The 14,834-nt window shown below is 38.1% G+C and overlaps 1 protein-coding gene across 1 annotated transcript in view; it reads left to right on the top strand.

The window, feature by feature from the left end:
• The window catches only part of USP24 (ubiquitin specific peptidase 24), a 150,815-nt gene that overhangs the window by 31,376 nt on the left and 104,605 nt on the right, over window positions 1-14,834 (top strand). Inside the window, 4 exon segments of the mRNA XM_017869403.1 lie at window positions 7,899-8,064; window positions 9,874-9,941; window positions 13,716-13,859; window positions 14,558-14,680. Coding sequence (XP_017724892.1) covers window positions 7,899-8,064; window positions 9,874-9,941; window positions 13,716-13,859; window positions 14,558-14,680 — 501 coding nt within the window.

The raw sequence follows: 14,834 nt of genomic DNA, 5'->3' as shown, positions 1-14,834 counted from the left end.
TTGGCTATTGTGAATAATGCAGTTATGAACATGGGTGTACACATACCTGCTCAAGCCTCTTCTTTCGGTTTTTTTGTATGTGTATATCCAGTAGAGTTGCTCAATCACGTGGTAGTTCCGTTTAAGTTTTTGAGAAACCTCCATACTGTTATTCACTGTAGGTGCACAGTTTTATACTCTTATCAGCAATGTACAAAAGGGCCAGTTTCCCCACATCCTTGCCAACATTTTTTTTCTATATTTTTGATAATAACCATACTAATAGATGTGAAATTTCCTTGTCCATTTTTAATGTCAGGGTGATACTTGCCTCATAAAATAAGTTGGGAAGTGTTCCTTGCTTTTCTATTTTTTGGAAGACTGAAGGATTGATGCTAGTTCTTTAAATGTTTTGTATAATTCACTAGTGATGTCATCTGGTCCTGGACTTTCCTTTGTGGGAAGTTCTTGATTACAAGTCATTCTTTTCACTTGGTACGGGTCTTCAGATTTTCTGTTTCTTCTTGAGTCAGTTTTGGTGGTTTATGCTTTTCTAGGAAATGTTCATTTCACTTGGGTTATCTAATTTGTTAGCATACATTTGTTAGTAGTATATCTTATCATATTTATTTCTGTAAGGTCAGTGGTAATGTTTTCTTGGCCTGGCGAGGTGGCTCACATCTGTGATCCCAGAACTTCGGAAGCCTGAGCTGGGAGGTTCGCTTGAGCCCAGGAGTGTGAGAACAGCCTGGACAACAATAGTGAGTCCCTATCTCTATAAAAAAAAAAATCAGAAAATGAGCCGGTGTGGTGGGGTGCTTCTGTGGTCCCAGCTACTCAGGAGGTTGAAATGGGAGGTTTGCTTGAGCCTAGAAGGTCGAGGCTGCAGCGAGCCATGATTGTGCCATTGCACTCCAACCTAGATGACAGAGCAAGACCCTGTCTCAAAAATAAATAAAATAAAAAGTGGTAATGTTTTCTCTTTCATTCTTATTATTAAATTTGAATATTCTCTCTTTTGTCAGTCTAGTTGAAGGTTTGTCCCTTTTTTTTAAAAAAATCTTTTCAAAGAACCAACTTTTGATTTTGTTTATTATGTATTTTTAAATGTATTTATTTCCACTCTGATCTTTTCTGTTTCCTTCCTTCTGCTTGCTTTGGGTTTAGTTTATTCTTGCTTTTCATGTTTCCTAAGGTGGCAGGTTAGGTTGTTGATTTGAAATCTTTCTTCCTTTGTAATACAGGCATTTAACAGTTACAAATTTCCCTCTAGTGGCCAGACATGATGGCTCACACCTGTAATCTCAGCACTTTAGGAGGCTGACCTGGGAGAGTCGCTTGAGCCTAGGAGTTCGAGATCAGCCTGGGCAACAAAATAAAACCTTATTTCTAAAACAAAACATAGCCGGGCATGGTGGTATGCAGCCATGGTCCCAGCTACTAGGGAGCTGGGAAATGGGAGGATCCCTTGAGCCCTGGAGGTCAGGGCTGCAGTAGGCTATGATTGTGCCACTGCATTCAGGCCTGGGCAACAGAACAAGACCCCATCTCAAAAAAAAAAAAAAAAATCCCAAAACAAACAAATTTCCCTTTAATCACTGCTTTTGCTGTACCCAAAAGTTTTATATTATATTTTAATTTTTATTCATCTCAAAGTGCATTCTTATTTATCTTGTGATTTCTTCTTTTTGCCATTGGTGATTAAGGAATGTGATGTTTAATTTTCACATAGTTTTGAATTTTCCACATTTCCTTCTGCTGTTGATTTTTAATTCCATTGCAGTCAGACAACATATTTGGTACGATTTCAATCTTTTAAATTTGTTGAGGCCTGTTTTGCAACCTAACATATGCTGTGTTTTGGAGAATATTTCATGCGCACTTGAGAACAATCTGTATTTTACTGTAATTGGGTGGAGAGTTCTGTAAATGTGTTTTAGGTCTAGTTGGTTTATAATGTTGTTTGAGTATTCTATTTTCTTGTTGATCTTTTGCCTAATTCTGAGGTATTGAAGTCTCCAACTATTATTGTTGGTGTATTTCTCTCTTTAATTCTGTCAATTTTTGCTTCCTGTGTTTTAGATCTCTGTTGTTAGATGCATATGTGTTTATAATTGTTATATCTTCCTGATGGATTAACCTTTTGTCATTACAAAATAGCCTTTCCTGGCCGGGTATGGTGACTCATGCCTGTAATTCCAGCACTTTGGGAGGCCGAGGCAGGTGGATTGCTTGGGCTCAGGAGTTTGAGACCGGCCTGGACAACATGGCAAAACCCCATCTCTACAAAAAATACAAAAATTAGCCAGACATGGTGGTGTGTGCCTATAATCTCAGCCACTTGGGAGGCTGAGTTGAAAGGATCATTTGAGCCTGGGACACAGAGGTTGCAGTGAGCTGAGATTACGTCACTGCACTCTAGCCTAAGTGAGAGAGCCAGACCCTGTCTCAAAACCCCAAAAGAATGGGGAAAAAAAACAGCCTTTCTTGTCTCTAGTAACAACTTTTCAGTGTCTTTTTTCCCCCCAGTGTTATCGTAGTCACCCCAGCTCTCTTTGGCTATTGTTTTTAGGGTATATATTTTTTCATCATTTATCTTCCTGTTGTATTGACCTTTTTATTATGAAGTGTCTTACTCTCTAGTAATACATTTCTTGCCTTAATGTCTATCCTATCTGATACAGCCACTCCAGCTCCTGTATGTGTGTATGATCTCTTTTTACATTCTTTTATTCTAGTATCTGTATCTTTGTCTAAATTGTGTTTGATGTAAACAGCATATAGTTGTATAATATTTTTTAAAAATTCATTCTGCCAACTTCTGCCTTTTGGTTATTGTCCACTTGCATTTAATATAATTACTGGTAAGACAGGATTTACATTTTCCACTTTGCTGTTATTCTTATCTCTTACATCTTTTTGTTCGTCTGATCCTCCATTACTCCTGTGTTTTATATTAAATACATATTTTCTGGTGTATCATTTTAATTCCCTTGTTTCTTTCACTATATATATTTTTATTTTCTTCATGGTTGTCCTGGGGATTACAATTAACATCTCACCTTTACAGAGAAGTAACCTTTACTCACGTTCTTTAAATATTAACATTTTATCGCATTTGCTTTATTTCTCTCTCTATGTATGTATTTAGATATACCGACATATATAATATGCATGTGTGTATAAAATGTGTATTTTGTTGTTCCTGAACTGTTTGAGAATGAATTACATACCCCTTTACCCTTATACACTTCCTAAAAATGAGGATATTCTCTTAACCTTAGTATATTTATGAAAACCAGGAAATTAACATTGATCCAGTACTAAGTCCTTTGAAGCCAAAAATGTAAAATAAAACACATAATAATTTCTGTTTCAAGATCCAGTCCAGGATACCATGTTGTGTTTGGTTGTCGTATTTGTCTAGTCTCCTTGTCTTTGGTGACTCTGGCATTTTTTTAGGAATAGTGGCTAGACCATTTTTAGACTATTTTTTGGCCAGGCACGGTGGCTCACGCCTGTAATCCCAGCACTTTGGGAGGCCAAGGCGGGTGGATCCCTTGCGGTCAGGAGTTCAAGACTAGCCTGACCAACATGGCGAAACCCTGTCTCTACTAAAAATACAAAAATGAGCTGGGCATAGTGGTGTGCGCTTGTAGTCCCAGCTACTCAGGAGACTGAGGCAGGAGAATCACTTGAACCCAGGAGATGGAGGCTGCAGTGAGCCAAAATGGTGCCATTGCACTCCAGCCTGGGTGACAAAGTGAGACTGTCTCAAAAAAAATAAAAGACTGTTTTTCATTTTTCGTTATCTTATTGTTAGATTCAGGTTATACATTTTTGGTGGGAATATCAAAGAAGTAAGAACTGTGCTGTTTACAGTGTGCTATATCAGGAGGCACATACTAAGATTTCCTCCCTTGCTCCCCCTTAGGTTTAGTATCTGCTAGGTACATTTGACAGTTTCATATGTGGTTTATTAATTTCTGTAGAAATTAATGATGGATATTCCATAGTAATGAAATATACCCACCTCAGAATCAGCCTGAACAGGCTGCCATAACAAAATACCACAGACTGGGTGGGTTAAACTACAGAAAGTTATTTCCTTACAGTTAGGGCTAGAAGTCCAAAATCAAGAAGTCATTAGAGGCTGAGCACAGTGGCTCACGCCTGCAATCCCAGCACTTTAGGAGGCTGAGGTGGGCAGATCACAAGATCAAGAGATCGAGACCATCCTGGCCAACATGGTGAAACCTCGTCTCTACTAAAAATACAAAAATTAGCCGGGCATGGTGACGCATGCCTGTAGTCCCAGCTACTTGGGAGGCTGAAGCAGGAGAATCGCTTGAACCCGAGAAGCAGAAGTTGCAGTGAGCCGAGATTGCACCACTACACTCCAGCCTGGCAACAGAGCGAGACTCTGTTTCAAAAAAGAATAAAAATAAAAAAGAAATCATTAGAGTTGGTTTCTGGTGAGGATTCTCTTCTGGGCTGCCTTCTTGCTGTGTCCTCAACTGGCCTTTCCTCTCTTCTCTGACAAAGAGGGAGATCTCTGATGTCTCTTCCCCTTCTCATAAAGACACCAGTTTTATTGGATTAGGGCCCTACCCTTATGACCTCATTTAACCTTGTTTATCTCCTTAAAGGTCCTATCTCCAAATGTAGTCACATTGAGAGTTAGGGCTTCAATTGATGACTTGGATTTGGGGGAGTAGACACAATTCACTCCTTAACACTGATGATGCTAGAGGACTTTTGTTTCTTTCACCAAAGAGGCTCTTAGTTTTTATAGCTACTGGGTACATTTGATGATTTTATATATGATTTGATGTATTAACTCCATAGAAATTAATGATAGATACTCCATAGTAATGACATATATCCACTTCAGAATCAGCCCAGTGAACTTTTGTTTTTATATGACTTAATTCCACTTCAATCCTAAGGTAATAAATCTAAGCAGTTAGCATGTGTGCAATTTTAAAACTGTCCTAAATTTTTTTACTATTTGAGTCCCATTAGGTTCCTTTAAGTAAAATTGGCTTACTTATAGTACTTGTGAATTAAATGTATTTCTGTAAAGTGTTACACTTTAAAACTGAATTTTCCTGTGCATTGTGATTCTAAGCATACTTAATTCATCACCCCCTGCCTCTACCCTTGCCCAATTTACATTGTTGTCTATGCTTAATTACCTTCCAGTTTTTTGTTTTATTTAGTTACAAACTTTGGTTGTGGGGGTAGAAATGTGTTGGATTTCTTTAGATATCATTGATATGGCATTGAAATTAGTCTTCTTCTGTGTTTTATTATTTCTGCTTTATATTTATGGTCTTTTTCTTCATTGAGATTAAACATTATTTTTTAATGGGATTATTTTATTTTGTAATTATATAGTAAGTTGTGAGGATATGTAGGTTTTCAAAAAAAAAACCAAACAAACTAGTGTAGGTATTAGGCAATTTGGGGTCCAGTTTGCTTTATTACAAATTAGCATGGTGAGAACTGAAGGAACGTCTGGCAGTTACCCTATTAATCATTGAAGCTTTATATGGATTATTTTTACATTTCACAATATTTACTAAATACCTGCTTTATGCTAGGTACCAGCTTCTAGAGATACGAAGGTGGTCAAAAATAGATAGGGTCCATGCCCTTAAGCAGCTTGGTCTAGTGAGGGGCAAACATAAATCACAGCTAAATGTAAAATTACACCTGTGAGTAGTGCTGTGAAGGAGAGGTTGAGGATAATTAGGGTATATAATAATTGGAGGAATTTGTCTATTTTAGAAATTCTGGAAAGGCTTCCCGGAAAGAATTAAAGTTGTGTAGGAGTTAAGTCGGTTAAAGAGAACAGAAAGATGAGCTCAGGAATAGTGGCGTAAAGCAACCATTTATTGTTCCCATAGATTATGTGGGGAAGGGATTCAGACAGCAGTTTGTCTCTGCTCCATGATGCTGAGAACCTCAGCTGGGAGACTAAGGCTGGGGATGACTTGATGGCTGGAGGCTGGACTCATCTGAAGGCTCCTTCTCTGGCTTTCAGAAGCTGGTTGTCCGAGGAGACCTCAGTGAGACTGTTGGACAAGACAACCATACGGGCCCTCTGCATTTAGCGTGGGTTCCCCCAGGACATGGTGTCCACATTGTAGGAGGGAGTGTCCCGAGAGAGAGCCAGGAGAAAGCTGTATTGCCTTTCATGACCTAGGTTTAGACGTGTCTCTTTCTGCTGTATTCTATTCACCGAGGCATGCACCCACATGGTTCCACCCTGGTTCAGATCCAGGGGAAGTAAATGCCACTTTATGATGAAGAGAGACAAGGTTCTGGAAGAGTATGTGGGACCAGAAATACTGCTATGTCCTTTTGGGAAAATAGCCCAATACATGGAGCATTATGCCTGACAAGAAGCTAAATCCCAGAGAAATGATCTGGAGTGCAGAAAGCTGGAGACAGTGAGTTAGGGAATAGACCATTCAAGGCCTTGTAAAATATTTCAAACATGATTTAGGCTTATCTTAAGAACAAAGGGAAGCCATGAAGGTTTTAAGCTTAACGTCAGATTAGTGCTTTATGAAGATCAGTATGAAGAGTAAATGTGTGTATAAGGCAGAGGGAGAACAGTTAGGAAGCTGGTGAAGTAATCTAGGCATAAACCAGGGCTAGGTGGTAACTGTGGAGATGGACAGGAGTAGAAGAATTGGAGAGAAATATATGAGGTCCAATCACCAGGTCCTGGGGATGGGGATGGGAGAACAAAGTGTTAAGAATGATCCCCTGGCTTCTGGCTATGCTGCTAGATGAATCTGGTGCCATTCACTGGGATGAGGAACACAAGAAGGGGACCAGGATTTACGGGGGAAGGATCATGAATTTGGTTTGGGGCAAACACTGAATTAGAGAAGATGTCAAGTAGGCAGTTGCCTTTGTGGATCTGAAGCTCAGAGGAGAAGTCTAAGCTGGAGATAGAAATGTATGAGTCATCTGCAGGTAGGAGGTAATTGAGATTTGGAGTGTGGATATGGTCAACCAGGGTAATCAACAGGAACAAAAGAGAAGAGGGCTTAGCACTGGGGTTTGAGGAACTCAAATATTTGATGATTAGGAAGAGGAAAATGTACCAGAAGAGGAGACAGACTATAACAGCCAGACCCATGGGAGGAGAACAGAGAGTGTGCTGTTCTAGGAGGCAGGGAAGAGAAGCCAGCATTTCAAGAGGAGGGAATGGACAGAAGGTCAAATACTCCTGAGAGGTAAGGTTAGGACTGAGACATAATTGGATTTAATGAAATAAAGTTCATTGGTGGCCTTAGCAGTAGCCATTTTGGAGAATAGGGAATCTGGAATCCAGATTGGGGTGTTGTCAGGAATGAGTCCGTGGTGTGGAGATGAAAATGACAAATATAGATGCCTCTTTGAAGAATTTATCCCCTCAGTGAGAAAAGAGAGGTGAGGACGGGAGGGCTGTTGATGAAGGCAAGCATTTGATATTTTATCATGAGAAATGGACAGTTTTTTTTTTGTTTGTTTTTTGTTTTAAGACAGACAGGGTCTCACTCTGTTGCCCAGGCTGGTCTTGAACTCCTGAGCTCAAGTGATCCTCCTGCCTCGGCCTCCCAAAATGCTAGGGTTACAGGCATGAGCACCGTGTCTGGCCTGGACAGTTCATTTTTAAAGAAAGAGATGAGGTCACCTTCTGAGAGAGCGAGTAGACATGCCAGAATGATAAAAGTTGAGAATATCTCAGATATTCTCAGATATTGGTGAAAGATGTGATTATAAGAAAAAAAGGTGGAATCCACGCTATTGATATTAATAGCTACCATTGATTAAGTATCTGCTCTGTGTTACATAAGAAGTTTTTAGAGTAATCACTAATTAGTTTATTTGCTTTTATCATAATCCCTTTTCGTCAGAAGAATGATGAAAATGGAAACTGCTCAGGGGAAGGAATTGAATTCCCTACAACAAATTTATATGAGCTGGAAAGCCGTGTTTTGACTGATCATTGGTCCATCCCTTACAAGCGAGAAGAATCACTAGGCAAATGCCTGTTGGCATCTACCTACCTAGCAAGGCTTGGTAAGTTTTCAGACCTCAGAACACATGAGGACATTTGTTTCATAGAATGCCTGAGTTTAATCTTAGCTTTTGTTGTTGCCTAGCTGTGTGATATCAGACAGATCATTTTTCTCTTAGTCTTCGCTTATCTCCTGCAGAAGGAAAGCTTTGAACTAAATTGTTTCCTTCTACCTTCGATAGAGTATAAGATTATTTAAAATATAATTGAAAAACTTAATGGAAATTGAAATTAACTTTTTCCACAGAAGCTTGGAGCACTTTAAGCCTCAATTCAACAACTTTTTTTCTTTTTCTTTTTTTTTCTTTTTTTTTTGAGACGGAGTCTCGCTGTGTCGCCCAGGCTGGAGTGCATTGGCACGATCTCGGCTCACTGCAAGCTCCGCCTCCCGGGTTCACGCCATTCTCCAGCCTCAGCCTCCGAGTAGCTGGGACTACAGGTGCCTGCCACCATGCCCGGCTAGTTTTGTATTTTAGTAGAGACGGGGTTTCACCATGTTAGCCAGGATGGTCTCGATCTCCTGACCTCGTGATCCACCCGCCTCGGCCTCCCAAAGTGCTGGGATTACAGGCTTGAGGCACCGCGCCTGGCCGCTTTTTTTCTTTTAAGAGAAGAAAGTAATATTTATTTAACACACTTGTGCTTATTAAGTGGCTGACATTGTTTTAAGCTTTATAAATATCAAGCTATTAAAATAATAAAATATGATTAGGTTGGAAGAGTGGGTGTCAATATGAACACCTGTACTAAAAAAGAGAAAATAACTTATTTTTCATATTGAATTCAGTTATGAAATGAATATGGCCACAATATGGTGTATTTCTGACTGGCTTCTCAGCAGTAGCATTTATTCAGTGCCTGTTAGGATCTAGGTACTATGCCGGCATTGGGTCTGAAAAAAAAGAAAGTATGTTTAGCAGTATTCCCAATGATAAGCAGAATCCATTATTGAGTTTAATAAAGAAATGTACTTTTTCCAAAAGATGATTTTACAGGGAATTCATTCATTCACTTAGCAAGTATTTATCTCTTACTATGTGAATTGTGCCAAACACAAATCTGTGTAACAGAGTTCATTGGTTTGTTTTAGGGAAGAAGAGTGACTTAGGCATTTATTGCAATTATTTGTGTGGTTTGTTTTTTTGTTGTTGTTGGTTTTTCTATTTTTGATTTTTGAGACAGGGTTGCTCAGGCTGCAGTGCAATGGCATAGTCATGGCTCACTGCAGCCTCAACCTCCCAGGCTCAAGTGATCCTCCCACCTCAGCCTCCCAAGTAGCTGGGACAACAGGCAAGCACCTCTATGCCCAGCTTTTTATTTTCTGTAGGGATGGGGTTTCACTATGTTGCCCAGGCTGGTCTCAAACCCTTCGGCTCAAGTGATCCTCTTGCCTCAACCTCCCGAAGTTCTGGGATTAGAAAATATTTGTGTTTCTGTAGAACTTTTTAGGAAATACTAATGGCTAGTAAGTAGCTGCTGTTGGTGTTTTATTAGCTATTTAATCAGATCATTGAAGTTACTCTGACATGGAAATATAAGTTCAACCATTTCAGTTCAATTGGTATTTATTTAATCTAATGCTGTGGTTATTTCTCAGCCTTTCCTTCATCAAAGGTATATATTCTACTTTTAATAATTTCTTAAGAATTAAGATTCCTATGACATAGTTCCATGTGTATGAATTTAGAACAATGTGTATGATTTTTACAAACTACCAAAGAACTAAATAAAGTATATTATTTCATTCATTTTACTAAGGTCTTTCTGAGTCTGACCTAAATAAAGTATATTATTTCATTCATTTTACTAAGGTCTTTCCGAGTCTGATGAGAATTGTAAAAGGTTTATGGATAGATGTATGCCTGAAGCATTTAAAAAGGTAAGAAAAACGTGCTGATGTGATATTTTGTGTGTGTTGGGGAGCGAGGGTGAAGGAAGAGAAACTTTTTGTTTTTAGTTTTTTATGTTTAAGACCAGTTTATGAATCTTGTTCAACTGAGGAATCTTTTAATATGAAAAACGGAGCTCTGAATTTGGGGCTTATAAATGATTTATCTCTTTTATATTGTCTGCATGTGTCTTTGGTTAAATATAACTTTTATTAATAGTAAATACTTCCTACTATTTAATTGCTAAAGAATAGATTAAGACTTAATTATACTAGGATATTGCACATATTAGTAAACAAAGACTTGTGGCACTTAGAACTAAGACAGTATATACTTATCAAAATATGAGCCGTTTTAAGTGTGTGAGACAGGAAAAGACCATTTAAACTACTGAAAGATTGACTAGGTGTTCTCACTGACAGAATAGTATGCATAAGGCACCATTTCTATTAGAGCCAGAGTGATACGCTTGCTTCCATTCAGGTCACATCTCTTAGAAAGCAATGTTTCTTAACAATAGGAATAGGAGATCACAAGAATTGTGTTTCTAAAAGCAGACTGAATCAGCCTCCCTTTTTAGTAGGTGAGTCTTGAATCCTCATTAGAGCAAGGACTGTGTCTGTTAACATACTGCCATTTCCCCCAGCATATAACTAAGTGCCTAGCTCATAGAAAGAGCTCAGAAAAGTTTCAATGAATGATTCTTTTGCTGGCTTAACTTCTGGATTTTGACGTCCATTTTTGTCCAATATGCAAATAAGTCCCCAGAACTACAGATGGGTAATGTTTGTGTTTATCTTAAGACCCAATAAGGCTGGGTGCGGTTGCTCACGCCTGTAATCCCAGCACTTTGGGAAGCCGAGGCAGGCAGATCATGAGGTTAGGAGTTTGAGACCAGCCTGGCCAACATAGTGAAACCCCATCTCTACTAAAAATGCAAAAAATTAGCTGGGCATGGTGGGTGGGCACCTATAATCCCGGCTACTCGGGAGGCTGAGGCAGGAGAATCTCTTGAACCCAGGAGGTGGAGGTTGCAGTGAGCTGAGATCACGCCATTGCACTCCAGCCCGCATGACAGTGCAAGACTCCGTCTCAAAAAAAAAAGAAGAAGAAAAAAAGACCCAGTAAAACAAACAGTTCATTTGCAAATAGTTATTCCCAGCTGCATTTTGGTAGACAGAACCTCCCTTGATTCAAGCCTTAAAAAATAATAAAATTAATTTTAGAAGCAAAAGTAGCTTCATTTTTTAAAAAATTGGAGAAATCTTTTCAAATTGCCATTTGGGCAAAGATTATATGAAATCAAGATTTACCTTCATTTTAGATTAGGTCATCTATCAGTTTGTAGTTTAAAATAATTTTAAGCTTTTAAGAATTATAGCAACTTTTAAAAAATCCAAAATTGTCTAGTCCAAGTGCTTCACACTATAATCCCAGCACTTTGGGAGGCCAAAAGCGGGAGGACATCTTGAGGTCAGGAGTTTAAGACCAGCCTGGGCAACATAGTGAGACCCCCCTGTCTCTACAAAATTTAAAAAAATTAGAAATAGCAAAATTGTTATATTATAACGTATTGAGATCTCAGTGGATACATAAACTTGGCAAGTGTATTCAGAGTTGTGGAAAAGGGCTTATTCAAGGTTGAGGATCTCCAGATCCAGAAATCCCTGTATCCAGTCCATTCACCAGCAAGTTGCATATTTGGAATATAATACTCTAACTCTGTACAGAGATACTTCAGAAAACTGTTTCGTCTCATGCCTTCAGCTGTTAGTAGCAGTGTAATAAATGGTCACATGGTTGGTCGTTTTTCTGTAAAACTATGAGTACAAAGGTATCCTGCCGTATGTTATTCAGTTCTGTTAAGGTAAAAATATTAAATTATCTTGCACTTTAGAGCTATTAAAAAGGTTCTCCTCCCCATCAATTAGGCATACTTTCTTTTATTACATCAGAAGAGCTAGAGTTCTGTGTACCTTTAGGCTTGTCTGCCAGAAAACTCAGTAGGATTTGATATAATTGGTACTACTTCCCTAGCTGTGTTTCCTGGTTGGGTGACCATCCCTCTCCCCAATTCCCCAGGCTTTTCTCATGAGCTGCCGCACATTTTCTTTTATAAGTGAGGGTATAAATGATAGGTGATTACATGAATAAGGTGCCCAAAGGAGCTTTGTTGTCATTTCCACCTTCTTCACCTTTTACCTTCAGGCTAGCCTGGATTTTTTACTAGTATATTCAGGCAGAGAAGATAATTCAGGTTTGGCCATAGTGCATGGTTATTAGTGTGTGCATCTTCTCCACAAGGTACTGCCTCCCTTTCCCTGTCTCTTCTAGAATGTAGGCAGAATTGCATTTTCAAAGTGAAAAATGAACAAATGGAATGGCGCCAGAGGGATCGCTGCTTAATCCACATTTTATTTTGTAGTCACTTGAAGCTTTTAGTTGGTAATCTCTGCTTTGTTTTGCTTTATTATTTATTTTTTAACTAGAGGAGGAATATGTAGTCAGGCAAAAAAAATTCTGCAAAAAATAGTAACTCATTGGTTTACATAAAATCAGTCTTATGACTTTTGCTAATTTGAGCAAATAGTGTGGCTAATTAGTATTTAGAAAATCTGGAACTGAGGTTTTTCTCTGCAGCTATTACAGTTTGGGCTCTTCCAGCCTACTCTTTTAAAGCCTCAGAAGCCAGATGATTTTGTTACATAAGTATTTTACCTTTGAAAAAAAAAATCTTACAAAAACAACATGAAACCACATACCAATTTTAATGAAATCCTTTGCTTTTTCATTTCTTATTCTGGCATTTGTTCTACACTTCCCCAAAGACCAGAAAAGACTAAGAATTAGGGCATTCCAATTTCATCCTACTTTTTTTAAGCGGAATCTAAGAAGGTATCTAATTATAAGATGTTGTACCATTGTTTTATATTTGATGTTTATGTTTAAGAAACATACTAACAAAGTAAACAGTTCAGTGTCTTAAAGCTTAAGAGCTATTTTAGATTTGCTTAAACAGTTATAAAAATTAAATATTATTTTGTACATGCCAGGAAAATGTAAGCCAAATAAACTGTTAAGATATTTCTAAGACTTCTTTTCACATTCTGAGCCCTGCTATCATCTAATCAACAGGTAGAAAAAAATTATCCTATTTCTGAGATGTTAAAAAATGTTAAAAAGATATGTATGGTAGAATCCATGCAATACAGCATTCATTTCTTAGGTTCCAGAAATATTAATATGGATAGCCAGCCATCAAGATATATTAATAATGCCTTACCATTTGTAAAATGTTTTCATGTTTGTGATATCTTTTAATCCTCATAGCATTTGTGTGAAGTGGGTAGGAATTGTGCCTCTTTAGAGATGAGAGAACTGAACCTTTGAGAACTCAGGTAAATTTGTTCAAGGTCACACAGCTAGAAAACAGTAATACTGGAATTGATCTCAGATTTTTACCTTGCCCTGTACCACTTGACCTCCCCTCGTAATTATGAAAAGTAGAGAACCAAATAAAATTTTTATTTTAAACCAAGTGCTTTAATGCAAGAGAATTAAAATTCAAAAGCAAAACTCTGTATTGACTTTGAAATAAATGGGCAAGTAGATGAACTACAGCTATGGGTGTTTTAAAAGCCAATCATCTGCATAAAAAAGCATTTTCATCACAATCTCTCAGTTATTTGAGATGGACCTGATAAACTGTAGATTTATTTTCTTTTTTCAAGTTAGACTCTAGACTGCCCTGTATGTTTTTATAGCTCCTGACATCAAGTGCTGTTCACAAGTGGGGTACTGAAATTCATGAAGGAATTTACAACATGTTGATGCTGCTAATAGAGCTGGTTGCAGAGAGAATAAAACAAGATCCAATTCCCATTGGTCTCCTGGGTGTGCTTACAATGGTATAGTATCTCTAAAATTAAGTACTTTATGTTTTGATTTTGTTTAAAATACTTGCTGTTCTCTGACTTATAATTAGTAATGAGTGATAATGATTTTATCATTAAGGATATTAGCTGTTAGGATCCTTTGTCTTTATTTTAAAAGCAGAGCAACCATCTTGTGTTCTCAGTTTGAAAGAAGTACTTTTCTAATTTCAATGGGTTTTTCGACTTATAGAATGATTAAATGCCTTTCTCTTACCTCTCCCTGATTATTCATGTCTTGAGTACTTTTATATGGAGTTTTCATGTAGATGTAGTTTGGTTTCTGGCCTTTTCCCCCAACAGGTAACAGTAGCTGCATGAAGAAGGGACCCCCATATTTTCCCCTCCTGACTTCTGCCTTCAGTGCCTCTGTTGCTCATCTCATCCCCAGTAGCCCTAGCACACCTGGGGCATTGGCGTCACACTGCCTTGAGTCAGACCTCTCATCCTGTTACCTCCTCCTCTTCCTTCACAGTGAACACTGAACAGGACAGGAGAATAGCACATTAATTCTTAGCGCCTCTGCTCTAGCTAAGGCGTATGCTTTTGGTGTATTCTTGAAAGATTCCATTAATGAGGGGAGTCCAAGGCTATATTTTCATCTTCTTTTCTAATGCTAATATGTGTTGCTATAGAAATAGATAATAATGTTTCTCTGTTCTCTTTGAATCTAGGCTTTCAATCCTGATAATGAATACCATTTTAAGAACAGAATGAAAGTGTCTCAAAGGAATTGGGCAGAAGTGTTTGGAGAGGGAAGTATGTTTGCTGTTTCACCTGTATCGACTTTCCAAAAGGTAAACATAGTTTAGTTTCATCTGTTTTAGAAAATGTGTTGAAAAGATTATTTTCTGTGCTATAAAAAAGACAATTTACATGGGAGGATTAAAACAATCTGAAAATGACAAATATCCCATCTGGCTCATAAATTTTTTTCTTTTCAGATAGCAC

The sequence above is a fragment of the Rhinopithecus bieti genome, unplaced genomic scaffold, assembly GCF_001698545.2.
Source record: "Rhinopithecus bieti isolate Rb0 unplaced genomic scaffold, ASM169854v2 scaffold_4916, whole genome shotgun sequence".
Taxonomy (NCBI): Eukaryota; Metazoa; Chordata; class Mammalia; order Primates; family Cercopithecidae; genus Rhinopithecus; species Rhinopithecus bieti.
Note: the sequence above shows the minus strand (reverse complement) of the source record. Positions and strands in the feature narration are given on the sequence as shown.